The sequence below is a fragment of the Prionailurus viverrinus genome, chromosome D3 (assembly GCF_022837055.1).
Source record: "Prionailurus viverrinus isolate Anna chromosome D3, UM_Priviv_1.0, whole genome shotgun sequence".
In the NCBI taxonomy this organism is placed as follows: domain Eukaryota; kingdom Metazoa; phylum Chordata; class Mammalia; order Carnivora; family Felidae; genus Prionailurus; species Prionailurus viverrinus.
In genome coordinates this window covers 93349490-93377239 of record NC_062572.1, presented here as the reverse complement: position 1 = coordinate 93377239, position 27750 = coordinate 93349490, and the positions used below count along the sequence as shown (strand labels likewise).

Sequence of the window (27750 nt, the reverse complement as noted above, 5' to 3'; positions counted from 1 at the left end):
ATACCAGCATTTGTTGTCCCACAGCCATAGTTCGCTGTGGTTTTACTTTGCATATCCTAATGACTAGCGATGTTGAGCATCTTTTCACATAACTGTCAGCCTTCTGACTATCTTCTTTGGAGAAAAGTCTATTCAGATCCGTTACCCACTTTCGAAAATTGTTTTTAGATTTATTTATTTATTTATCATTTTGCCATTCAGTTAGGAGTTCTCTATTTATCTTGGATATTAACATTTTATCAGATACACTGATTGCAAACTTTTTTTTTTTTGCATTCCATAGGCTATCTTTTCACTTTACTGATGGTTTCTTTTGCTGTACAGAAACTTTTTAGTTTGATGTGGTCCCACTTACTTTTTATTTTGCTGCTTGTGCTTTAGGCATCATATCCAAAACATCGTCACCAAGACCCACATCAAGGAGCTTCGTTCCTAGGTTTTATTCTAGAACTTTTATGGTTTCAAGTATTACATTTATGTATTTAACCCATTTTCAGTTAATTTCTGTAAGTGATATAAGATAAAGGTCTAGTTTCATTCTTTTCCATGTGAATATTCAGTTATCCCAGCACATTTATTGAAGAGAGCATCTTTTCTCCATTGAGCGTTCTTGGCTCCCTTGTCAAGTATCAGTTAACCACATACACTTGGATTTGTGTCTGGGCCCTCAATTTTATTCCATTGGTCTACTGGTTTTTATGCCAGTACCACACTATAACCATGACTACAGCTTTACAGTATAACTTGAAATCAGGAAGTGTGATGTCTTCTGCTTTGTTCGTCTTTCTCATGATTTCCATGGCTAATCAGGTCCTTTGTGGTTCCTTACCAATTCTTCTACTTCCGTAAAAAAACACCATTAGAATCTTGACAGGATTGCACTGAATCCATAGATGGTTTTGGTAGTATTGGCACTTTAACAATATTAATTCTTCCAATCCATGGAACACTTTTCTATTTATTTGTGTCTTCTTCAACTTCTTTCATCAGTGTCTTGTAGTTTTCAGAGTAGAGAACTTTTACCTCCTTGGTTAAATTTATTCCTAAGTATTTTACTGTTTTTGATGCTATTGGATCTAACTAGGACTTCTAATACTCTGTTGAATAAGAGCAGTGAGAATGGGCACCCTTGTCTTGTTTTGATCTTAGAGAAAAAGACTTCAACCTTTTACCATTTAGTATATTGTTAGCTGTAGTCTTGTAGCCTTTATTACATTGAGTTATGTTCCTTCTACTCCTATTATGTTAAAATTCTTTATCATGAATGGATGCTGAATTTTTTCAGATGCTTTTTGTGTGTCTACTGGAATCATATGACTATTTTCTTTTATTCTATTAATGTAACATATCACACTGATTAATTTGCATATGTTGAACCATCCTTGCATCACTGCGATAAATCGCACTTAATCGTGGTAAATAATTCTTTTAATGTGCCACTGAATTTGGTTTAGCAGTATTGTATTGAGAATTTTTACATTTATATTAATTAGGGATATTGGGTAGTTTTCTTTTCTAGTAGTGTCCTTTTCTGCTTTTGGTGTAAGGATAATGTTGGCCTTGTAAAATGAGTTTGGGGAATGTCCTTCCTCTTTGATTTTTTGGAACAGTTTGAGAAGGGTTGGTATTAATTGTTCTTTAAATGTTTGGTAAAACTCACCAGTGAAACCATCTGGTCCTGGGCTTTTTATATTGAGAGACTTCTGATTATTAATTCAACGTCCTTACTAGTCATTGGTCTATTCAGACTTCCTATTTCTTCCTGATTCAGTCTTGGTAAGTTGTAGATTTCTAAGAATTACTCTATTTCTTCTAGATTGTCCAGCTGGTTGGCATTTAATTGTTCATGGTAGCCTCTTCGGATCCTTTGTATTTCTGTGGTATCAGTTGTAATGTTTTCCTTTCCATTTATAATTTTGTTGATTTGGATGCTCTCATTCTACCTTTGTTAATCTAGAAAAGGTTTTCTCAATTTTGTTTACCTTTTCAAAGAACCAACTCTTAGTTTCATTAATATGTTCTATTGTTTTATGCTCTCTATTTACTTCTGCTCTAATCTTTACTACTCTTTCCCTTCTGTTAACTTTGGGCTCAGTTTGTTGTTCTTTTTCTAGTTCCTTAAGGTGTAGGATCCTTAAGGTGTTGTTTATTGGGGATTTTTGTTGCTTCTTAATTTGGTGTTTACTGCTATGAATTTCCCTCTAAGAGCTGCTTTTGATGCATCCTATTAATTCTCGTACATTGTGTTTCCATATTCACTTGTCTTAAGAGACTCTTTTTATTTCCTCCTTAGTTTCCTCTTTGATCCACTGGTTGTTCAGGAGAGTATTTCCATGTGTCTGTGAATTTTCCAGTTTCCCTCACTGATTTCTAGATTCACACCACTGTGATCACAGAAGATACCTGGTATGATTTCAATCTTCTTGAATTTGCTAAGGCTTTTTTTTGTGGCCTAACGTATGGTCTACCCTAGAAAATGTCTGATGTGTGCTTGAGAAGAATGGGTATTCTGCTGTTGTTGGTTAGAATGTTCTGTATTTGCCTGTTAGGTCCATTTGGTGTGTAGTGTTGTTCAAATGTGCTGTTTCCTTATTAATTCTCCATCTGAATGATCTGTTCATTGTTGAGAGTGGAGTACTGAAGTCCTCAACTATTACTGTATTACTGTTTATTTCTCCTATTAGCTGTTTCTGCTTTTATATACTTGGGTGCTCCCCTGTTGGGCATATAAATATTTACAACTGTTATATCTTCTTGATGGACTGACCGACCCCTTTATCATTATATAATGACCTCCTTTGTCTTTTTTTTCTTTACCATTTCTACCTTAAAGTCCATTTTGTCTGATACAAGTGGAGCTACTCCTGCTTTTTTCGGTTACTATTTTTGAAATGTCTTTTTCTACCCCCTTCACTCTCTATGTGTTATCTTCACAGCTAACCTGAGCTTTTCCTTGGCAGCATATCACTGAATCTTGTTTTGTTATCCCTTTAGCCATTCTGTGTCCTTGGATTAGAGGATTTAATCCATTTACATTTGAAGTAATCATTGATAGGTAAGGACTTACTAATGCCATTTGGTTAATTGTTTTCTGAATCCTATGTTCCTTGTTTTCTTATCCTGCTTTTTGTGTTTTGATACCTCAGTATGTTTTAATTTCTTTACCATCTTCTTTTGTGGGATTACTGTAGGATTTTCCCTTGTGGTTACTATGAGGCTTACACAGACTATCTTAAACTTATAACATACTGTTTTAAACGGATAACTTCAATAGAATCCATAAATTTTACACTTTTACTTCTCTTCCCCCTCACATTTTAGGTTACTGCTGATAAAATTTATGTTTTTTCTATACTATGTAACTGCAAATGCCTATAGTTATGGTTATTTTTACCACCTTTTTTTTTAACTTTTAAACCAGAGTCGTAAGTAAAGTGTGCACCACTATTGTTGTAATGCAGAATCTAACTATGACTACATATTTACCATTACCAGTGAGACTCATGCTATCTTTTTATGTTTTTATGATATTAATTACTGTTCTTTTGCCTCCACTCAAAGAAATCCCTTCGGCGTTTCTTATAAGAAGGTCTGGTGGCAATGATCTCTCTCAGCTTTTTATGATGGTAATAATGAGCTCCCTCTGAATATCATGCTTGCCTTATGACTCCAATACCTCCTTAGTCTACACACTATTGTATTTAAAATTTAGTTTTTGAATTCGAAGAAAAAACATTTAGAGTACAAGAGAGCATGTCTAGTGAAATACAATCCCTGACACAAAATAAAGTTCACAACATTCAAGTTCAGTAAAAATTACTGGTGCTTGATACCAAGATACAATGACTCCTTGAAAAGCATGGTGTGCTCTCCCATACTTTTGTGCCTGGGAGTGCAATGGTAATGGATGTGCAGAGGAAGGGAACTTTACTGACCACAACCCTGGTCTACAAGCCAGAAGATCCAGAATTCTAGTTCTACCATGAGTACAAACTAGTTGTATAATGTAAAAGCAACATCATAACTCTTTCTAGGGCTTAGTTTTTATATCTGTACAAATGAAGAATGTAGAGAAGTTCTGAATGACTATTTTCAAGTTCCTATACAGCTCTCAAAGTTTTTCTGACCGTATAATACCATACCACCAACTGTGCTTCCTTAATATGCAGACTAAATTACTTGCTATGGTAGTTTTAATGCATTCTAACTTTCTGAAGTGACAGTCTTAGCCTAAGTGACATACTGTGTTTTAAGTAACTTGGCTAAACTAGAACAGCTCGTCTCTCAATGAAGTCAAATAACTGTAACTAATCTGTGCTAAAACCCTCTCTGTCACATTTTTATCAAAATCTGTCCCCGGAAGGTTATTAAAGTCACATCTTTTCTACAGAGCCCCTGAGGAGCTCAGAGTCTGAAAGAAGAGACAGACACAAATATAAATGACAATGACGTTAAGCATTGTAAATCATTATTTACAATATTTTACCTTCTATAATGTGAAGCCCTCTCTATATGAATCATTTCCCTCGTGTGTCTCACTCAGCCTGGACCAAAGGAGAATTCTGCTTCCACTAATTTGATCTAAGTTTGGTTTCCCAGCTATCTGTGAAACCGACAAGTAAAATGTACCCGTTTTAACTTGGGAAAAAGTCTGGAGTATCAGGACTGTAGTTTAACTACGGGTTTAGAAAGTTAAAGTCAAGAAACCCACAGATGTTTAATTTTATTAATGGCAACCTGAAAAAAAAACTGGTAATTTGAGGGTAACTTTGAAAGCATGAAGGAAAATTCTAGGGCCACTAAACAAATGTTGAATCTGTCCTGACTTTCAGAGACTTTCCTCATTTCAGGAATGACACAAACCATTGAGAACCTATAGATTATGGTGAAGATCAGATACACATTAAATTAGCGTGTTGTTTTACTTTGTGAGCTACCAAAAGTGGACAAGAACATCAAGGCATTCTAACCTCCATGGGAGCTTTGTCAGTTTCTAGGGTTTGAACAATTAATACCCTAAGAATTATAGTTTCCAGGAAGCTCAGTACAACGCACACGTAAAATCAACAGAGAATGATACTCGGGGGAGGATGACGACCTTCAATCTTTTGTCTGTTTTGGGGTTTTCCATTTCTTCTAGAGTCAATCATGATAGAAGAACATGATTCTAGAAAAGATCCATTTCATCTAAATTGTCAAATGTGTTAGCTATCTGAACTACAGCTAACACATTTAGCTTTGTTCTGTTTTCATTGAGTTACAAAGATTGTGTCCTGTACAGTATCTACTTTTGAAAATTTGAAATTCTTCCTTATCCTAGGATTTGACCAACTTCAATTCCGTGCATGTTTCAAAGAGTATTATAGAGTAAAAGATTCTATGAAGCTATTAAATAACCCTTTATATATATATATATGTGTTCTTCAAATCTGCTTCAGTTTCACCGTTTAAATTGATCTAATTGAGGAATTTTCACTATACTTTACAATTTGAATATTTCTCCTTTCTTCTAATTGTTTTTGGTTTATATATGTGATGTTATGCTCCTAAATAAAGATTCATGATTTTTTTTTTCTTTAGATTCATGATTGTTGAAGAGTGCCTGGATGGCTCAGTTCGTTAAGTGTCTGACTCTTGGTTTCCACTCAGTTCATGATCTCACAGTTCGTGAGTTCGAGCCCTGCATCAGGCTCCACACTAACAGTGCAGAGCCTGCTTGGGGTTCTCTCTCTGCCCCTCCCCTGCTCATGTTCGTTCTCTCTCTCTCTCTCTCTCTCTCTCTCTCTCAAAAAAATAAACTTTAAAAAAAAATCATGATTACTGATCATCTTATTAGCAAACTGTAATTCATATTAATCTAAAATATCTCCCTTTATACCATATGACCTTTATTTATATTAAACTATACATTGACATTAATTTTGTTCATGGACTGGATTATCTTGCTTAAGACCTAATAAAACACAGAAACTGTATAAAAATATAAGTTTTATCCCAGAATTTAATGCAGTTTCTTTCATTTTGTGTAGCACTTTCTCATAAGCAGTGTTTCTAGATAGTAAAATCATAGTTTAACCTTAATAACATTGAGCCTGGAAAAAAAAAGCCTTAAACGCTAGCAGTTTTCCTTTTTAAGTCCAAAGATGAAAGCAGCCCATATAAAACCTGCGACCTGTCACGTAGGGATTTTAAGATGAAAGTAACAAAGCGGACTGCGCGTCTCACATGAAGAACCCTCGTCCACGTTGACGGTTCCCCTGAGACAGAAATTCGTCTTCAGTGAGGACTTACGTGCTAGTATCTCCAGCTGGACACATCCTTTCTTTCTTAACCAAGAACACAATTTGGGCAGTAGCTGAGACAGAGCTAGGATTTTCAGTTTGACTGTGGAACATACCGGGCCGTAAAGCAAAAGTGCTACGCAAACACTTCATGAACAGCATGCTAAAACTGTCTCCCTGTAACCACCGGTCTACCACTGTGTAGACAAAATACTTATATACTCTCTGCAAGGTGCAAGAGGGAAGAGAATCTTACCTACGTCAGTTATGAGAATCGGCTCTTGCAAAGGAATGTCAGGGACCGGAACGTTCGTCTTGCCGACTCGAACCTTCGCCGGTTTACGCTGGTGCCTCATCTTCCTTAGCTCCGTGTGTTTAAAGTGAGAAGCAATGTGAGTCTTCCTGTGGCCTGAGGTCCGAAACTTTTTGTCACAGTGAGGACAAGCAAAAGGTCTGACTCCTAATAAAAATAAAAGTACGCGGCAGAATTATTTCAAGAACATACATCTCAACAATTAATGCCAACATAAAATTCTAGTAGTTTAATATTGACTTGAAGAGTTTCTCGCTTCATGCGTACAATTTCATGGATGTCATGCAGCTATTTTCCCCTGTCGGCATACAGTGCATACTATAAATGTTAAGGTATGTCTTAAGATCATTGGAAGTAAAAAACATGTGCTATCCTCGCATTGTAAAATATTTAAACCTTCAGATACTCAAATATTCAGTCTCTAGGAATACTCCAGGGCAGTAAGACTGCTCTCTCTCAAATCATCATCTGTAACGTGGAACAACGTCTGCCTCCAGGCTGGCTGCCAGGATTGTAGACACTCATGTTTAACTAGCACTCAGCAGCTCCGAGCATTTAGTAAACAGCAGTGAATGGTAGTTGTCAGTGATTGTAAATAATAATAATGCTGCTGCTGCTGCTGCTGACAGTAATAATGTCCTCTTCACAATTCTCTACTACCAATTCCCTTTCCTGAAGGAAATTCCTTCATTTACAATTTTATCGGTAAACGAGAACGGAGGTTCCAAAGAAGGGCACATAACAAAAGCAACAAATGTCAGCTTTTTTAAACACTCCGCCACATGATCGGCTCAGCCCCGGAACCCCAGGTGGGCAGGAGAAGTTCCTGCTAATGGATGTGGGGTTTCTTTGGTGGGGCCGGGATGATAAAAACGTTGAAAATAATTGGGTGGGTTGCACAATTTCTGAATAAAGTGAATTCTGAGTTCACCGTAAAATAAGGGTCCATTTTATGATCTGTGAATATATCACAACAAAACGATCCTAAACGAAATTACAGCCTAAATATGAATGTTTTCATGCCTTCATCCTGACGACAAAACACCTGAAAGGGTGAAGAGGCATCAGCTTTGCCTCCCTGCCCCAGGCCTCAGCACAAACGCCCCCACCCCACCCAGGTGTCTCCTTACAAAGGCCCACCTCCTCCACCTCTACATGCGGTGGCCCCCAAGCACCCCTCTCTTGGCCCTTTGCCTCCTGTGTTCATTCCGAGTGCTAGTGCTTAGTGCTTCCCTCATTCAGCCGCGGGCTCTGTGGGCATCTAGTCCCGTCACTCTGTGGACCAGCATATACCTGCAGCCTAGCCTACCAAGCTGATCACAGAGACTTGGGAAGGGTGTTCGGCTGCTGCCCGCAGGCCCCGTGAATCGGAGGGGACGGGAGGGGAAGGCCCCGAGCCCCGGGCACCTGTGTGCAGGCGGATGTGCACTTTGAGGCTCCCCGACGTGGAGAAGCTCTTCATGCAGTACTGGCACTTGAACGCCTTGATGCCCGTGTGGGTCTTGATGTGCGCGGTCAGGGTGCTCTTTACGGCAAAGGCCCGGAAACACTGCGGACACTTGAAGGGCTTCTCGTGGGTGTGAATGCGGATGTGGCGCACCAGGTCACTCGGCTTCCGGAACTCCTTGGTGCAGTAGGGACACACGTGCCACCGGACACCGTTCTCCTCGCGGATCGAACCTGGGGCCGAAAGAAAACACAACCAGTCCGGCTCGGCTTGTCTGGCCCTTGTGTATCCTACCCACTGCTAAGGCACTTGACCGTCTGGGGTTAGATCGAAACAACAGCGCACCTATGGAAGAGCTATCTACTTTTTTTGCCGCAGCAGAAGATATACGATCAGTTAGGGAAAAAGGTGAAATTTCCATCATCACTGAAATGACGGAAGACTATGAGTGAATCCTGCAGAAAATCTTCACAGTCACATGAGAACACAAATCATGGCCGAGGGAGGGAAGAGGGCTAACTGGACAGGTAAGATACATACACCAAAGGCAAGCGTACAAACTCAGGCCACTGTACATGTGAATAAAAGCACATGTGACCAAACAACTCCAAAGTTAACTCGGGATATGAGGAGACGAAGGCGGAGAAAGCACTGTCTGAGCCCTTCTGATACCATGAATAACAAACAAGTAATCCCCACACAAGTAATTGGGAGACCATGAATTCTTGCCCTATGAAAAGGCATTCATAAATACTTATGACAAAGAAATAGCTCACGACCAAATATAAAAGACTATTTTGTAACTTTAAATATTATTGTTCAACTTTCAATCAGGTTTAAAACTATTCCCATCAGGGGCGCCTGGGTGGCTCAGTCGGTTGAGCGTCTGACTTCGGCTCAGGTCATGATCTCAAGGCCTGTGAGTTCGAGCCCCGCGTCAGGCTCTGTGCGGACAGCTCAGAGCCTAGAGCCTGCTTTGGATTCTGTGTCTCCCTCTCTCTCTCTCTCTGCCCCTCCCCGGCTCATGCTCTGTCTCTGTCTCAGAAATAAATAAACATTTAAATAAATAAATAAATAAATAAATAAATAAATAAATAAAACGATTCCCATCCAAAGAAAAATCACGAGTTTACTGAAATATAAGTAAAATTATTTCTAAATTATAAAAATTTTAAAAACAAAATTCATCAGAACCACTTTTTATCTTTTATAATTTTGATTAGCTTTATTTATCTGAAATTAAATAGGTATTTACAGTGAGGTCAAGAACCCACTTAAAATTAGAAAGATTTTGGCCAGGTTAACAAAATTCATCAGGAAATTTTAACTGTTTATTTAACTGTGTCTTTACAGACATAGCTTTATTAGACAAAAAATAATTTGTTTCCTTCTGTTATTAGTAAATGCAAGGAATTCTCCTTACGTACAAGTGAATCTACAAGGAGCGAAAACACATTTTCCTGAAGACGATGCTCTTTGCAAGACTAACGTAGGAAATAAGGCAAGGTAAAAGAAAAAAACTTACATCTTCCTAAAAACAGTGACGCAACAGAAACTAGGTCAAGTCAGGAACACACGCAAACCACAGGGAAAAGAAGAGAAAATAAGGGAAGTGGCTTCAAAAATGGGAGAGAGCATTTATTTTATGGTGATACCGTTTACATTAAGGAAGTCTGAAACTTAAGCCTGTTTAAAACCAATAGGTAAAAATTAATTCATAGAAGTACAGTAATTACCTAAAGATCTTATGATAAATAAAAAAAAGCCAAGGTATAAAAAGGCGACAGAACTAGAGTATCTATGAGCTAATAAATTTGGGAACCCTCCCCATCAGGGTTTCATCCAGGCAAGAATGAAAACTGTACCTTTAACTATCTAAGATGACAGAACATTCAACTGTCACCAGGTTCTAATTATTTCCAGGAACGGACTAGAACAGAAATTACAAACTGGCGGCCTTGCAGCAGTCTCCACACGTGGCCTGCATGCGCTTTGTTTGGCCCACGTGCTACTACTAAAATATTAAATCCAGACTTTCGACCCTCTGACAGACTGAAAGGTCTGGAAAACCAGATGTGCATTCCCACGCGGCAACTTTCCCTGGTGCTGGACAACTGCTTTTCTCTTCAAACACATTAATAAGTTTAAGAAGAAAAAACATACATTAGAACCGTCTTCAAGATGAAAAGGCAATTACTACAATTTAATATCTAGTCTTAATTTCTAAAAAATCGTCTGAAAACAGGAAGAGCTGAACAAACATATCTCAGTATGCTTTCATTTAATAGGAAAATATTAAAAACAATCCTATTACAGTCCAGAAAAAATCCGCTATCACTGCCATGAATTTATTGTGTTCTAGTGATACAAGCCAGTGCAATTAGGTAAGATACAGAAATATACAGCATTAACTAACTACAAAGGAAAAGGTAAAAATCGTGATTTACAAATGATATGATTAAATGCCTTAAAAAACCTAAAACTCAGAAAGAGGCACACATTTTAATACGTGGAAATCAACATCATATCTACAAGCAAAATCCAGAAGAAAAATTTAAAATGCCACTAAAAAATGAAAAAATACAAAGGAAAGATCTGAAGAAGTGGAAATCTACACCCTATTCTTTGGTACAAAGACTAAAAGTTATAAAGACATCAATTCTCACTGGTTAAATCACTTACATATAAATACCGAAAGGACTTTTTGAAAAACTAGAGTTTTGGGGCTTTAGCAGACAAGTCTAAAGTACACGTGAAAAAATAAGTATGGGAAAATCGTTCAAAACACACCGCCAAGCGTAGCAGGAAAGGACTAGGCCCATAGGCAAGAAAGCGTACCAGTAGTAGACACGAACAAGAAGACAGAGTCGTGCACAGAACACAGTCCAGAACAGACCCATACAGGTCTGGGAGGGTAACGAACAGAACGGTATCACAGTGTTTCAGTGGAGAAAACAGGACTCAGTCCATAAATGGTGTTTGGACAGCGGGGTGCCCATCTAAAAACAAAAAATTAAACTGAGTCAGAGATTCAGCTTAAAATATGAAAGTCTGAGGGGCACCTGGGTGGCTCAGTCGGTTGGGCGTCCGACTTCGGCTCAGCTCATGATCTCACGGTTCATGGGTTCGAGCCCCGCAATGGGCTCTGTGCTGACAGCTCGGAGCCTGGAGCCCGCTTCGGATTCTGTGTCTCTCCCTCTCTCTCTGCCCCTCCCCCGTGCTCGCTCTCGCTCTCTCTCGCGCTCTCTCTCTCTCTCTCTCTCTCTCTCTCAAAAATAAACGTTAAAAAAAATTGAAAGTATGAAAGCGCTGGATAAAAGAGGTTACTTCCCATAATGTCCACGTTGAAGTCTAAGTATTGCAGAAGTCCAAAATCTGTGAAACACTGACCAATCTGGGTATAGAAAATATTTCTCCCTTTTAATTCAAAACGACAAATTAGAAAAGAATATATGCTCTCAAAATACTATCATCCTTAATGTATCATGGCAAATAAAAATCAAGTCAGGCTAATGAAAAAATGTAGGTGGCTCTTCAACATGAAAAGTTGCTCAACCTTTTTACTCCTTATTAGAGAAATGAAATTAAAGCTACAATCAGAAACCATTTTAACCTATCAGATGAGTAAAAATGGTCCCCAAATTTTGATAACAATCCCTTCAAAAGGCTGTGAGGAAATGGACAGATACCCCAATGCACTGTGGATGGGGGTATAAACTGTCAGAAAGCCCTGGAAGGACAATCAGCAATATTTACCCCATTGTTTTTTTCTTTTGATATGAAGCACATTAGTGATACAAATACTGAAATGTGAACAAGATCTGTGGACTGGATCAATTTCACTACCCTGATGTTGATGTCTACACTCTGGTTCTAGAAGACAGCATCCTTGACCTTAGGACACACACACTAAAGTATTTGAAGGGGTATTAAATAAATTTGTATTTATTATCACCTGTATTTGCAAGATTGCAAGTAACCTACATAATTATTTATCCATAAAATGGAACAATCTCTAGATATTTTCTAAAATATCAGGTGGAAAAAAGTAAACTGCAAGACAGATTATGTATAGATTTTATACACACACACACACACACACACACACACACACACACCCAGTATGCCCCCCAACATACTGAAAAACAATACGATACATACTATATAATAACATGCCTGTACTTCTTTAGAAGACAGAGACCCCCAGTGACAGCAGCTGCCCTGGAGAGGGGTTATGTGGAGACCGAGGAAGAACAGGGGACATCTCACTGCACACCGTTTTGTATCTTTTGAATTACATGGCAAGAGCAAGTTTCACCTAGTTAAAAAATAATTTTTAAATTTGTGCATTCCATGCAGCAGTCATCCCGGGTCAGGCGCTATTCCTCGCACTCAGGTCTCTCCCTTTCGTTCTGCCACCGCCCCATCGCACAGACGAAGGTTAGCGAACCTGCCCCAGGTCAGGTGCCAGTAAGTGGAAAAGTCAAGGCACACGTTGACATCTGTGTAATTCTAGAATCTGAGAGCGATTCTCTCAGAGCACTCTGTCCTCCCAGCTCCACTTCAAGGAGAGTGCTCACCACATGCCAACGACCACGGCAGGCAGACCCCTGCCCGTGGAGGGACTCAGGTGCGGGATTCGAGCACGCACGTGCAGCAGAGCTCGGGGACCTGCGTCACAGGGTGGACTCGCCCCGGGGGGAGGGGGGGGGGAATGACAAGACACTCAGAAAAGTCTGCATTCGAGGGGAGGGGGGCCTGGCCGGCTCGGCGGCGGAACACGCGACTCTGGGTCTCAGCATTATGCGTCAAGCTCCACGTTGGCCAACATGTCGAGATTATTTAAAAAAAACATAAAATGAAATCTTCAAATAAAAAAGTCTGCATTCGAAAGGCAGTTTTTGGAGGTACATTTACCAGGCAAAGAAGAAGCAAAAGCCGGGTATGAAGTTCTGGAAACTTAATGCTCACAACGGCCACAAGGTCCGCGAGACGCAGAGCTTGAGGCAGACAGGGGGACGTGATGGAAAGCCTACATGCCACGAGAGGTTTTCGGCAGGACGAAGAAAACCGTACCCTAGAGGTGTCCTCCTCACTCCTGAATCGGTTTCCACACCGGAGGAATTACTGGGGACGCGGCCAGCCGTGTCCCCGGCATCGGCCTCGGCCACGGTGGAGGACGAGGGTGACAAGGTGATGAGGACCTGGGTGCCGCAGGGGGGAGGCAGAACTGAGGGACGGGAAGACGCCTGTGTATTCGTCCGGGGGCCAGAGCGCACAGCCACTGCTGTCGGAGAACTGCAGGCCAGCAGGACAGACAGACAGACAGGCTCCTCTAGGACCCACTCCAAGGGCCGCATCAGACGCTGGACGAAGGCCCTGGCGTATTCTTGCAACGGAAGGTGTGCCCAGAGGCCGCGGGTGCACACGGAAGGTGCAGTCCGGAGGACATACAGTGACAGTCACAGAAAGTCGTTCTGGTTTCTACTGGAACATGAAGCTGAATACAAATACTCAGACTTAACTACTGTTCAACAACGAGCGGGGAGACGCTCGTATCTCAGGATCCAAGTTCAGATGCTGAACCTACAGAGAAGACTTCAAACGAAGCAAAGCCGCCCAAGCGTGCCCTCACTTTCTGTTCCACAGCGTCCCCCTACGTGGCCCCAGCCTGAACGGCCGTTGTCGTTCACGCCGTCTCAGCGGCGGACGGGACTGCGAGAGAGGCTAGCACCACTGGACCCTCGCGGCCTCCGACTCAGCCAGTGGGTCGTGGAGTGACGTGGAAACCAGAGGCGCAGGATCCTCTGACAAAAGACGCCCTGTGGGAAGAGTGCAGCCCGCACCTGGCGGAGGCAGGACACCGAATCTTGCACAACGTTGGGACACCCGCTCGGAAGTGACAGGCCAGCGTCCTGAGGTGGGGGGGCCGTTAAATAGGCTGCTGGGCCATACGCCACGGGACCGCTTATTTGGAGTCGTACACAAAGGGACAGACTCTTGGTAAAGTGGACCGCGCACAATTTCTGTGTCCAGTCCCGCGGTCTACCGGGTTTCTCAGCGATCGGCGGGAGGACGCCTCGGACTTCCTGGCCGGATTCCCAGAGCGGGAAATGGAGGGGACGGTCACTGGCAGCTGGCTGGGCCACATCAATGAGGCAGGGAGACAGCAGGAATGCTCAGACGCAACCCCAGGCGCTAAAACGGGCGCCGTGGCAGCTATGGGCCCTGAGCACGATGGCACCTGCTCTAACGGCCCACGTGGCTCTGGGGCAGAGGCCACCGTGCTGGCCGGCTGACAACTGGACTTGGGATAAAGCACGTATGTTTGGGAGTGAGGGGGGAGGAGGAAGCCAGGTCTGCAGGGAAGAGGACACGGCCGGCACTAGTGCTGTGTGCGACCGAGTCTCCCGGACCCCGCGGCTGTCCCCTGGGCCGGGCCCCCAGTCCCGCTGAACCGGCGACCCCGTGCTGCCCTGAGGTAGGGGCAGTAAGAGCGCTGTCCTGCCACCAGATGTCCCCCGCCCCCCCCCGTCTCACGGTGCTCCCTGCCCACGTGGCATCCCAGAGCGGGTGCTCCACCGGGGAGGGATGCAGGGACCGCCGGGGGTTCGCTCTCCCGGGAGATCCCCGAGGTCTCTGAAGCTGCAACTGTCCAGGGAGCAGCTCTCACCGCCAAAGCACGGCATCCTTCCCCTGCCGGCGGCCCTCCAGGGACGGGGAACGGTGGGACCGCTGACCTCTTTCTCACGGAGGGCACCCTGAACAGGAGACAAGATGCGCCAGAGCTCTCCCGGGTATGGCAGGGCGGCGGAGGAGGGCGACCCGCCCCGTGAGCACCTGTGCAGGTGCCCACGACGAGACAGCTGCGGGGCCGGCCGGAACCTGGAGCCCAGCGGAAAGGCGGCAAGCATTCGGGGAGGGATCTGTCCCTTCCGCTCCTGGAGAGGCTCCAGGTCCCCTCAGAAGAACCTTCGCTGGCGCAGATAAGGAAGGCAGGCCTCCCCGGCGGACTGAGCCAGCTGTGGATGTGCCGGGGGGCCGGCAAGGCTCTCTGCTCCACAGACCGCGGGACACGCGGCTGTTCCGAAGCGGATGTGGACCGCACGGCTTGCCGGCGCTCCCCTGCCCCTCGCAGAGGGGTGTGCTCAGCAGGGGAGTCCCCGCTTCCGTCCCCACATGACCCACTGCCCACAGGAGGTGCCGTCCATTCCATCCACCTCCCAACACCTGCTCGGAAGCTGGGGCACAGGTCCCCCCAGGAGTTGGTGCCTTCTATCGACCAGATTACAGGCACGGTGATGCCGCACGAACCCTTGTGTTTGCTACTTCTGCTCACCTCTGCTTCATGCAATTCTGGAGGTGCTGCTCTGAGGAGAAAACCACCAATCTGCTGCTTCACGTTGCCGCCCGCAAACCGTCACTGGGTGAGCTGGGTCAGGGCAAGCAAGGTGCGGGGACACCGTCCCCGAGGAGCAATCCGATATCCAGACCCAAGTGCACAGAGGACGTGCTCCCGGACCGCTCAGGGCCGGTCCGAGTCGAGGGTGGAGGAGCCGGCCAGCGGCCTCTCGGATTCTGACCCCAAGGGCAGCGTCTCTCTGCGTGTTTCCCCAGCACCCGCAGCGGGAACCTCGGAGCCGCCTCCACGGGTGTGCGCGGCGTCCCTAGAAACAATCCACCCGGAAGGGAGCCCACAGTGCGCGGTGTTCACCAGAACACCCACCCTCCTCTCGGGGAGCCCTGCAAATAATTCACGAGTTTTCGCAAGCGCTCCAGAAGCCTGATGCGGAAGTCCTTCAAAGTGACCCAAAGGTGTCTCCCAGAAAGCAAAGCCTACGGCCCGTCTCCCTCCTGCTTCGTCCCAGGAAGGATTTTATAAAGAAAGCATTTTCTTTGCTGGTCACACTGAACTCTTAAACACTGCTTTGAGCTTACTGCAGTGTCCGTACTATAACTTTCTGTAAAATGGGTGTAGTTTTCCCCAAGTAACGCAGGTGAGAGACAACCAGAGAATTTGCTTACAAGCCAACTCAGATCACTGCATACAGAAATGCTGCTAAAACGTTACAGACCTATCCTAGTGCCTAGAACCTTAAACTTCATTTGTCTGACTCCTTAAGGCCTTTACAAAGACCACCACTGTTGAAAACTGTACTGTTTAAAAACTGCTGGATATGGGGCGCCTGGGTGGCGCAGTCGGTTAAACGTCCGACTTCAGCCAGGTCACGATCTCGCGGTCTGTGAGTTCGAGCCCCGTGTCGGGCTCTGTGCTGACAGCTCAGAGCCTGGAGCCTGTTTCCGATTCTGTGTCTCCCTCTCTCTCTGCCCCTTCCCCGTTCATGCTCTGTCTCTCTCTGTCCCAAAAATAAATAAACGTTGAAAAAAAAATTAAAAAAAAAAAAAAAACTGCTGGATATAAATGTTTAAAAATTGTCCTGTATGTGTCTGCACACAAAGTAGGAGAAGAATACAATGATCAAAACTAGTTTCTTCTAGAGAGCAATTACATTTCTTCAAGTTGTTTTAAGACCAATGTACATTCTATAAAAAGGAACGGTTTCATACGCTGATTTAAAAGTGAGTACCGGTTATCCATTTTTTTTATTTAAAAAAAGGCATATAGGGGCGCCTGGGTGGCGCAGTCGGTTAAGCGTCCGACTTCAGCCAGGTCACGATCTCGCGGTCCGTGAGTTCGAGCCCCGCGTCAGGCTCTGGGCTGATGGCTCAGAGCCTGGAGCCTGTTTCCGATTCTGTGTCTCCCTCTCTCTCTGCCCCTCCCCCGTTCATGCTCTGTCTCTCTCTGTCCCAAAATAAATAAACATTGAAAAAAAAATTTTTTTTAAAAAAATAAAAAAAGGCATATTTTCTTAAGTGAAATCGAGAAAAAGAATATTGGCCAAGCAAATTCAAAAATGTGTAATAAAAAAACACAATAGAGGGAAAACATGAGAGAGGGAGGAAAGGGGGAGAGAGAAAGAGAAAGGAAAGAGTCACATCAAAGCCCAAACAGAAGACGTGGTTTGCTTCCCATTAATCAATTACTGTGATTTACCACCTCACAGATTAAAGTAGGAAAACACATGATCATAACAACAGAGGGGAAAAAAGGCATTTGATAATATTCAACATAGAGAAGAAAATAAAAAGCCTTCTTACTAAACCAACAATGGAAGGCAGCTTCCCAAATTTGAGAGGATCTAAGAAAAGCCTATAGTAAAAAGCCAAATCCAACTGTGAAACGTTAAAACCAAACCCCTTAAAAGGCAGGACGCAAGAGGCAGTTCTCATCTGCATTATGTAGGGACCGCCCTCCCTACTTTGTCTACTTAACACTGTGGCAGAAAAGACACCTTAAGGAGTGTCGGATACGGTATTCAAAACACATATAAATAACAAAGAAGGGGCACCTGGGTGGCTCAGCCAGTTAAGCGGGTTAAGCATCCGACTTTGGCTCAGGTACTCAGGTCCTGATCTCCCAGTTCATGAGTTCCAGCTTGCTGACAGCTCAGAGCCTGGAGCCTGCTTCTCATTTTGTATCTCCCTCTCTCTGACCCTCCCCCGTTCATGCTCTGTCTCTGTCTGTCTCAAAAATAAAAAAACGTTAAGAAAAAAAAAATTAAATGTTCAGTCTGCATACAACGTGAGCTATGTGTCAACAGAAGTTAACGCTAGAACTTTTTTAAAATAATTTTCGATACAGAAACACAAGTGTGATGAACTGGTCACGATGACCCTCACCGAGGCCTCCAGACGCTTCACTCTATTTCCGTCAGTACTCAGTTCTCATCCCTCTAACTCACACAAGCTTTCACCTTCTCGCTGTGGTCCGCTGAGCTCTCCTATCTCTAAACCCGGAGCACATCTGTAACAATACGCCTCTGCGACCGAGACACTGCTTTCCACTGCCGCACACCGTCCACGCAGACTCCGCTACACCATAAGCGTCTGGTAGCTCAGTGTCCTTTTTAATACTTGACGGTGTGTTATATTTAGTACCTAACGGGGACTCAGCTCAAAACCAGACTACCATTCAAAACAAGAAAGGTCTTAAGTAAAGATAATATTCATATTTGGGGTGCCTGGGCGGCTCAGTCGGTTAGGCGTTCGACTTCAGCTCGGGTCATGATCTCGCGGTCCGTGAGTTCGAGCCCCGCGTCAGACTCTGTGCTGACAGCTCGGAGCCTGGAGCCTGCTTTGGATTCTGTGTCTCCCCCTCTCTCTGCCCCTCCCCCGCTCATGCTCTCTCTCCATCTCAAAAATAAATAAACATTAAAAAAAAATTTAAGATAATATTTAGATTTAATTACAAATGACAAATAATTCAAAACAAAACCTGAAGAAAATCCTCTAAACTCTGAATCTTACCATCAAAGAATTGTACACAAATGAGATAAATCATGGAATTTTCAAACTAAATTCAACTACATCCAAATGAATAAGTTTTTCTTTTTAAAGTTTTTCTATACTGTATTTTATGAAAACCATAAAACAATACAAAATAACAAGCAATGTATCTGAACGATGAACACAGAAATCTTCTTTATTCACAACACAGACCATCTAAAGAGAAAGAAAAGGAAGAATAAAAAGAAAATACCACTCTCTTGAATTACTTAATGTAGACATAAAACTCCAAATAAGCTCATGCGTGTTATTTTTAGACAAAGTATAATGGTTGCAAAAGTTCTTACCAAGAACAAATTTCTACTTTTTTCTAAATGTTTGTTTATTCCGGGGAGAGAAGGCAGAAAGAGAGAGAATCCCAAGCAGGCTCCTCACTCAGTGCAGAGCCCAACATACTGCTCGATCCCAGGACCCGAACCCAAATCAAGAGCCAGGATGCTTAACCGACGGAGCCAAGGTGCCCCATTTCATACTTACTTTTCAGGCAGCTACAAAAGCCCTCAGGTATCAGAGCTGCAAGCACTTAGCAGACCTCAAGCAGCAAAATAAGAGAGGGGGACAAAGACTGCTACAGGGAGCTGAGAACAATATGCACGCCATAATAAATGTAGTTTCCAGGGCAGATGAACTGAAGCCCACAGCATCAGGGGCCCAGGTCCTGCAACGGGTCAAGCAGATGCCGGCCTATCACAGCACAGAGCAGGGGTCAAGTTCACGGTCCTAAGTCATCAAGAAGAGGTTAAGATTTCAAGACCTTGCTCTGGTGTAGGAGGGTGAAATCTCTCTGGCCTTAGGAAAGACGTCCACACGGAGCAGTTAAACCACTGTCATACCTAAAGGAATAAGCTGCCAGCTTTTCAAAACACCTTTCACTGTGACTTCTAGAGAGCCAATATTTTATAACAAATTTCAAACTCTGTGAAGTTTTAATAATGATTTATATGTCACAAGTTTTACGACAAAGATACAAAAAAGCATATTAAATTTTAAATTAATATGCAAAATACCTCTTAAAATAACCAAATTCTACTAAAAACATTCTCTCTCACGAAACTAAATAAATCAAATAGTGACAGCTTGAGATGGAGCGTGTTCAATCTGGAGACATATGGTTAATTATGAGCTCGCAACAAAACCTTGACCCGTGAGGTCTCCTCAGGACGACAACAGCCCTCCCCTGCCTCAAACAGGTGTTTGCAGAGACAGTCCCTGTGCTGGACGTGTGCTCCTCCCTGGAAAGTGCCAGTCAGAAGAAAGAGCTTTTACGTCAACCCGTCTCTCAACCTTTTCTCAGCACACGAAGAAAACAAGCGCCAGCTCCAGCTCGTCCTGAGGATCAGTTTACCGAAAACGCAGCAGAACTGCATAAACTTGCTCGGCGGTCTACACTCGTATGCGACTTACTCGGGCCACAACCCGACAGACGGACACACTGTATGCAAGCTCTCCAGGCGGAGCACCGCATGTGACCTCACGGCCCCTGGAGCCCCATCCAGCGCTCGGGGCAGGATCTCTCGGGCCCGGGGCCGAGTGCCTCCCTCCATCTGGGGGGCCGGCGCGCCTCAGTGTTGTGGGGAAGCGAGTCTGGAGAAGCGTGTGCTGCCTGCGGCCACATCACAGCACCTTGGAAGGTTCTGGCACAGTAACCGGACAGTGGCCGGTGCTCTCTCGCAGGAGAGGTTTCACGGGCCGTGGATTTCCAGCAGCTTATTGGTGCACATGAAGCAGATACTCAGAAATGCAAGGGGAACTTCTAACCCAGAGGCTTCATACAGTGAATAAAAATATGTGGAAATGTGCTTTTTTTCCTTCCCTCCTGTCTGGACAGCGGGGATCCCCGGATGATAAACCGCTTAGATTTCAACCTCCGGTTTTTCACTTGGGGCCGAGGGGCCCCAAGGAAGAGGAGACTAGAACCACCGTGGTCTGTGGGCCGAGAAACAAGGATTTTGTGGCCACATGTCAACACTGAGAAAACGCGTGTCAGGAGGCAGCGTTAACAGATGACGCTTTGCCCCTCAGAGAGCACCTGCTCCCCAGACTCTGGGAGACATACAGTCGGTCCCCAAGAAAACATTTCTGTGGGAACACTCCTGCCCCAAAGACAGAAACCTATTTCCTTCAAGAACGATGCAGGAACGCCTGCCCCTCTATGAAGCCATGCTGAGCCCCGCGGGTGCTCAGGAACGAACAGAATGTCGCTACAGTCTGCGCAGGGGCTGTAAGGGCCGGCGCTGCGGGCACTGAGCAGAGGAAGGGCAGGTTCCGAGCCTCCACGAGGAGGCCGCGCTTGTGCCAGCCTCGGATGGCCTCATAGGCCTGCCGGAGGTCTCAGGGACGCGGCGGAGAAGGGGAGAAAGAAGACACTCCTGCTGAAGAAAGGCCCGTGGCAGAGGATGGCCCTTGAAAAAGAGTGTGACTGTTTCAAATGCCCGGGGAGCCAGCATCCCAAAGGCCAGGGAGGGAGGCCGCAGAGGCATGGGGGCCGGCTCACAGAGAGCTCACAGAGAGCTCACGGACCCACAGGGCGAGGAGTGAGCGCGGACGGAACCGGCAAGGGTCCAGCCTGCGGGATGGCGGTGCTGTGGTGGAAGGGAGGACAGGGGTGGCCGAGAGGCTGCTGCATCGAGGACAGGCAGAGACCGCCGGGGTAAAGCCCTAGGGGCTGTCGGGAGGAGACACCAATCACAGGGAGCAAAGCAGCCTAAGTTTTACAACTGTCGTGGTTTTGAAATATCAAACAAACAGGCTGATACTACCAGAACGTTCAACAGACCTATCGCCTTTTCGAGGGAAAAAAAAAAAAAAAAAAAAAAAAGGAGGCACGTTTCTAAAAAGATAAGCACTATGCCAGCCTAAACGTCTTGGCCTTAACGCATATGAAAATTACCAGGGAGAAATGGCGATTTCTTCTTTAGAATTTTTTTTTCTTTTTTATCCAACTTCTCTGGGCTTTCTTGTTCTTTTTCTGGCTCTGCATCGGCGGGGGGGGGCGGCTCACTTGAGGCGTGAGGCGTGTCCGCGGTGGGCCCCTGCGAGGAGGGCGTCCTGGCGTGGCTGGGGTCGTGAGCGTGCGCTGCAGCTGGAATTGAAGACAGCCCACTGTTTTCTAAGGCTTGCTAAGACAGAACAGAACTAACAGGTTAGGAGGGGTGAGGCCCGAACCCGCCTGCCAAAATCAATCACAGAGATGCAGTAAGGCTTGCCCACAGAATTCTAATTCCGCCCCACGAGACATAAAACTCCATACGCCGCCGATCGTCACTTGTAAGCTCGACTCCCAACTCTAGGAAGCTGAAATGTCCGTTCTGATAACTGACATCTCCCCTCCACCCAGAACACGGTACGGTAAAATTAAAAGGAACTGCAGTTAATTCCTTATTAGACTTTTAGGAATTTTACCTCAGACCACGTTGGTTATCTCCAAACGGGTCTGGGACTCGCTGTTTTCAGTTGTAGCGAGTCTACCCAAAAGTTTACGTCGGTTGTCATGCACCCTGAGATTCTTTATACCAACTCGTCCCAAAATGTACAGAGAGGAGACAGGTTAGTCGTTACAGCAAGTAACTAAATAGGGTGGAGAAGGCAGGCTGTCTCTGTTGGCAAAGGAAGGATCTGAGGATACAGCTGGCCTGGGGTGAAAGAATCAGAAAAGAGCACTTTGCCCCGATTCGTTCTGCTGCTCTCCCACCGGAGCGTGGACCATCCACACGGCCGAGGAGACACGGGACTGACTCTCTCGAAACAGTTAACACGAGAGCCTCAACAAAGAACGAAGTATGTCTTAGGCCTCCGTCAACGGGGATAAATACAGGAAGGTTCTGAAAAGCCTATTCATCTCAAGTAAATCGCTCATGGAGAAAATTAAAGTTTTAAACTATTTCTAAATTTATGCATTAACCATCTAGGATTCCGCACTGTCCATAAGCAACTCAATAAGCAGATTTTGTTGCAACAGAATGTTTTCGATTAGGACGCATCTTTATTGATGATTCCTCCCTCTGACAAGCCCCTGCCTATTTATTTTTTGGTCACGAAGCCCAGGCGCAGACGAGCACGGACAGGAACAGGCAGATGCGTCTCACCTGTAAAATGTCCTGGTTGATGCCCACTGTGATGCTGAGCTGCTGGCTGGGCTGAGGGGGCTGGTTGGACTCAGCCGGCCCCGGCTCGGACAGCTCCAGGAGCTGCTGGATGACATCGGTCACCGCCTGGGAATTCTGCTGACTCGACGCGGACGTGACGTGGACTTCCGTCTGCTGGAGAGGTAACGTCTGAAACAGTGTGGCCTGAAACGCAGCAGCATTGTCGTTGAAAATACAAGAAGCACATTAACTTGTACTTCAATTTACAAGAAAAAAGAACAGCACCTCTTCCTTACGACCATTAAAATCTAACAATATCCCAAAGATAAATGTTACATAAAATGTCTCACTGATTTTTACGTGAGCCACAATACTGGCTGTTAAAGGAACGTATTCGGTGAATTGTTCACCTCACTTTTTAAATTTTTCTAAGTGGCAGGAGAGACAATCAGTTCAAGGTGGGGGTTTGAGCACAGGGCTACAAAGTAAAATAAGAGAGAAACCACTGTGGCCAAAACAGTTCAAGACATTTCGGGAAAACACGTGCGCTAGAGGAATAAATGTGCAGTGAAGCTACACACAAGAATATCCAAGCAGGGACCGACCTGATCACCCAGAAACTCAGGAATCTGAAATGCCACACCAAGAAGAGGGTGGAAGTCAGAGACACTCGTGTGTGTGGTGCCATCAAGGTGGACAGAGGACGCCACACGTCTGTCAGAATCGACAGGGCACACGACACAGAGCGTGGACCCGAGTCACTGCTAGCACAGCAGCACTCGCTCATCCGCTGTGACAGACGCGGCACGGAAACGCAAGGGGGCAGCAACGGGGCGGCTACGCATGGGGCTGGTGGGGTACACGGGACTTCTCCACCTTCTGCTCAATTCTCCTGCAAACCTAAAATTGCTCTAAGAAATCAAAAAAAAAGATGATGGAAAACTACTTAGGGCTGACAGTGAGTCCCTTGTCTTCCTCCACAGAACAAGTGACAGGCACTTACCCTGAGGCAACAGAAATGGGGGATTGTCTCTAGAAGAGGCAACAACGGGGGCACCTTGGGAGGATCAGGGCACCTCCTTGGCACTTAGTCCCCCAACTAAACAAAGTCTCCGTTCTGCCCCAGGGACCCCAAGTTTAAGAGCTGGTTCCCCGGTCAACTGCATGTAAAGTGGCTCTGGAGGCCACACAGCTCCATCCCACACGGGTTCACTGCTGCCTCACTGCTCAAGACGACAGCACCACCGGCCACCGGGAGCCACAGGCTAACTCGACGAGGGCAGGGTGGGCAGTGACCCTGGGCAGACCACTCAAGGAGCAGAAGAGAACTTTTAAAGGAAAATGCTAACTAGGCTTCCCAGGAAACCTCACCAAACCAGAAAAGAAAGAAGCAATCAGATGGCAAAGGAGCAGTCTCAGAATTTAAAAATCTTAGCAGCTGGAGCGCCTGGGTGGCTCAGTCGGTTAAGCATAGAACTGCAGCTCAGGTCGTGATCTCTCGGTCCGTGAGTTCGAGCCCCGCGTCGGGCTCTGTGCTGGCAGCTCAGAGCCTGAAGCCTGCTTCGGACTCTGTGTCTCCCCCTCTCTCTGCCCCTCTCCTGCTCGTGCTCTCTGTCTCTCTCTCTCAAAAATGAATAGACATTTAAAAAAAATTTTTTTTTTTAATTTAAAAAACAGCCCAAAATAGACATTTGAAGACTTAATGGTTAGTCTCTAATTGTTCTCCAGTTTCAGAACTTATGGACAACAATCCCCCTGATCAGGGGTAAGGTGAGGAACCATCCCATGCCGCAGATACTGCAGGAAAGAGAAGAAAACACAAAGCGCACACGAGGCCCTCACGTTCAGGAACTAACCACTGCCTAGTGTCTACACTGGCAGGAGGCAGGTGCTGACGAACACACACTAACGCTTCCAAGATTCCTGGACGCAGCAGGTCTGCGGCGGTGGAAACAAGCCTACGCTTAGATCCTGCCATTATAGAGGCAACAGACCAAGGCCAAGCTGGAGATTCCTCCCAAAAGTTTGTGTGTCAGACAACTTTCAATACATGTACTGGAAGATACAACTTAGTTTCCCAAAAGTCCACAGTCTCAGGAAAAAATTATCACTGTCACGTCAGACATGGAGAAATCGTATTTGGAAAGGATAACTGATTCTTAAATTATAATAACATAGGGATAGAGATCATTCAATAATGATTGTCAGTAGCACTGTAGGAATTACAAAGTCAGAAATTAATGATTACATTTTGTCCTTTTTTCACTGGTTCAAATGACAGTCCATAAGTCAGGGTCATCTGGTATCATTCTGAAGTCTAAAAAGATTGATTTTCTTTCACTAACTAAAAAAATAAGAAAGTAGCCCTTACCTGCTAGAAACTTTCATAGCACCTTATGGCATTAAATAATTTTTTTTTATGTTTTTTACAAGTGGGGGAGGGGCAGAGAGAGAGGGAGACACAGAATCTGAAGCAGGCTCTGGGCTCTGAACTGTGAGCACTGAGCCCAATGCAGGGCTCGAACTCACAAACCACGAAATCAGGACCTGAGCCGAAGTCAGATGCTCAACCGACTGAGCTCCCCAGGTACCCTGGCACTAAATAATACTCTTAAGTAATATTCAATCTTAAAGGTCAAAATTAGGATGACAGATTTCGGTAAGAGATTATCCTCTTATCAACCAGCTTACTAAACTCACCGTTAACACATGCGCCGTCTCTGCAGAACTTGCTGGATTCTGTGGTCCGCCCATATGCATCTTGCTGATATGAGTGTTCAAGCTACCCAAACTTTTAAATACACAACTACATTCTGTACAATTATAGGTAGGGCCATTCTTGACCTTAAGGAACAAAAAAGGAAAAAATGCTTTTACAATTAACAATTAGATAAAAAAGTTTAAATTATAGCCAATCTAATTTACCGTTCTATTGAAAATGACAGAAACAGCCTAACCATTTAACATTACCTCCTCATTCAAATTAGACAGCTCTAAAATCAATGACCCAATTCTTTAATCAATAATGCCAATCTGAGATTAACTGAAATTTCAGTCTTTTCTATAAATCAGGACACGTTTGGAAGTAAGAAGTGTTCAGTTGTTATAATTTGGTAAAAATATCTGACTTACACTCTCAGTTCTTAAATGGCTAAGCACAATGTTCAATTAGAAAGGCTACACAGTTGGGGCCCCTGGGTGGCCCAGTCAGTTAAGCGTCTGCTTAGGCTCAGGTCCTGATCTCACGGTCCGTGAGTCGAGCCCCGCGTCGGGCTCTGTGCTGACAGCTGAGAGCCTGGAGCCTGTTTCAGATTCTGTGTCTCCCTCTCCCTCTGACCCTCCCCAGTTCATGCTCTGTCTCTGTCTCAAAAATAAATAAACGTTAAGAAAAAAAAAAAGAAAGAAAGGCTACACAGTTAGATATAAACATCACCCTAACTGAGCCTTTAGGGAGCTCATACACACACGTGAGGACAGATGGTCACCCAGTGTATACATTTTTCATCACCAATTCCAATATTCCACATCAGCAACTACTTTCCACCACTGTGACGTAGCCAGAAGTGGGAACCAGAGATAAGGAGTGATGTGGAGGGCTTTTCCAAACTCAGGAGCTCTGGTGAGCACCTCACAGGGCGGCTCGGGGTCCCAGCGAGGTCTCTCTGGGCACTACACAAGTGAACGGTCATCCCGAAACCTCGTCTGGGCAGAAGCGGCTCTGGGAGAACGCCGCGTGCAGGCCGCATTTATTCTTCTGCGATCTACAGGAAGCCTCACCTCACGTTGTTACCACCTCACTAGTATTTACGTGTTCTTCCTCATGTTTCTGGGTCTGAGATAATAAGCCTTGGTTTTTAAAAGTAACTCACTGCATACGGAAGTCTGAATCTGTTTATAAACTACGTGAAGGGTGTAGGGTTTTTTTATTTTAGTGATACTTAAGACTTCATTCCAAGGAAAATAAAAAGAGACACATTTGATTTTAATATGAGTTTTCATTCTGGGGCGCCTGGGTGGCTCAGTCCGTTGGGTGTCCAACTTCGGCTGGGGTCATGATCTCACGGTCCGTGAGTTCGAGCCCTACATCGGGCTCTGTGCTGACAGCCCAGAGCCTGGAGCCTGCTTCAGATTCTGTGTCTCCTTCTCTCTCTGCCCCTCCCTCATTCAAGCTCTGTCTCTGTCTCTCTCAAAACTAAATAAACATTTAAAAAAAACAAAAAATTAAAAAAATACATGAGTTTTAATTCTGCAAAAGTTACACAAAATAAACAGATCCTGGATAAAAGTATTTGTGTCACTTAAACGTTCATTTATAGTCTACAATTAGACTATAAAAACACCAAATCATGATAGTCAGTAAGAACAAATGTTAACCTGCTTAAGAGATACACTTCCTTTGCAAGTTGGTAAGATGTACAGACAATAAAAAATTGTGAACATCAGTTTCACTGAAAGAGTTAACACGGAGGGAAATAAACAGACCAGAGGTCTGTCTGACAAAAAATGCGAATGAGGCCACATGTAAGTTTAGCAATAATAATAATAATAGGAAAAATACTCTTTTCCTCAATTTGTTTCTTATCTTTCAATTTCTTACACTTCAGAGTGTCCACGTTTCAAGTTTGCTAAAGGGATGACACAGGTTAACAATCACAACTAGCAAAGGCATGATGATATTCAAACATTTATTCATCAGAGCTATGACAGTGCAAGGCCACAAAGGGATAATATTTTATGTTTCTGCCATATTGGCCTAAAAGGTTTCCATCTACAGGTATCTGTTTCTTGTTTAAAACAAAGTCTGCTCTGCACCAACCTTAAATCTAGAAAAGAATGTCTCAGGCTCACCCACTGGCTCAAGAGCCGCGCAGCGCAGCCCCGTGAAAACCACACCCACCCACGTGCGACGTTTACCTCCGAGTGAACTCTCTGCACGTGTGACTGCAGATTCCCTTTCTGAGAAAAGGCGGCAGGACAGAAGGCACAGGCGTGGGGTTTTTCACCTGTGTGCTTGATCATGTGCGTCTGCAACGCCCCCTTCTGGTTGAAAGCCTTCCCGCATTCACTGCATTTAAACGGCCTTTCACCTAGGGAGGGAGAAAAATGATCAAAATAAAATTCCATAGTGTGGGAGCCCCGGATGAGCTAAGAGAGAAATACGTTCCGCCAAACTCAAGACCCAAAGCCTGTCTGTCCAGACAGACCGCCGCCCCATAA

General features: G+C 44.7%; 1 protein-coding gene across 9 annotated transcripts in view; it reads right to left on the bottom strand.

Moving 5' to 3' along the window:
• Positions 1-27750, bottom strand: part of ZNF236 (zinc finger protein 236) — a 107729-nt gene that overhangs the window by 50777 nt on the left and 29202 nt on the right. For all 9 annotated transcript variants that reach the window (XR_007145658.1, XM_047826612.1, XM_047826609.1 and 6 more), the window contains 6 exons: positions 27448-27620; positions 25234-25377; positions 22534-22737; positions 21339-21567; positions 8002-8274; positions 6538-6741 (listed from right to left, as the gene is read on the bottom strand). Coding sequence is in view for 8 of the 9 variants with exons in the window: in XM_047826612.1 (XP_047682568.1) it covers positions 6538-6741; positions 8002-8274; positions 21339-21567; positions 22534-22737; positions 25234-25377; positions 27448-27620 (1227 nt within the window). In the remaining variant the exon portion in view is untranslated. The remainder of the gene's footprint in view (positions 1-6537; positions 6742-8001; positions 8275-21338; positions 21568-22533; positions 22738-25233; positions 25378-27447; positions 27621-27750) is intronic.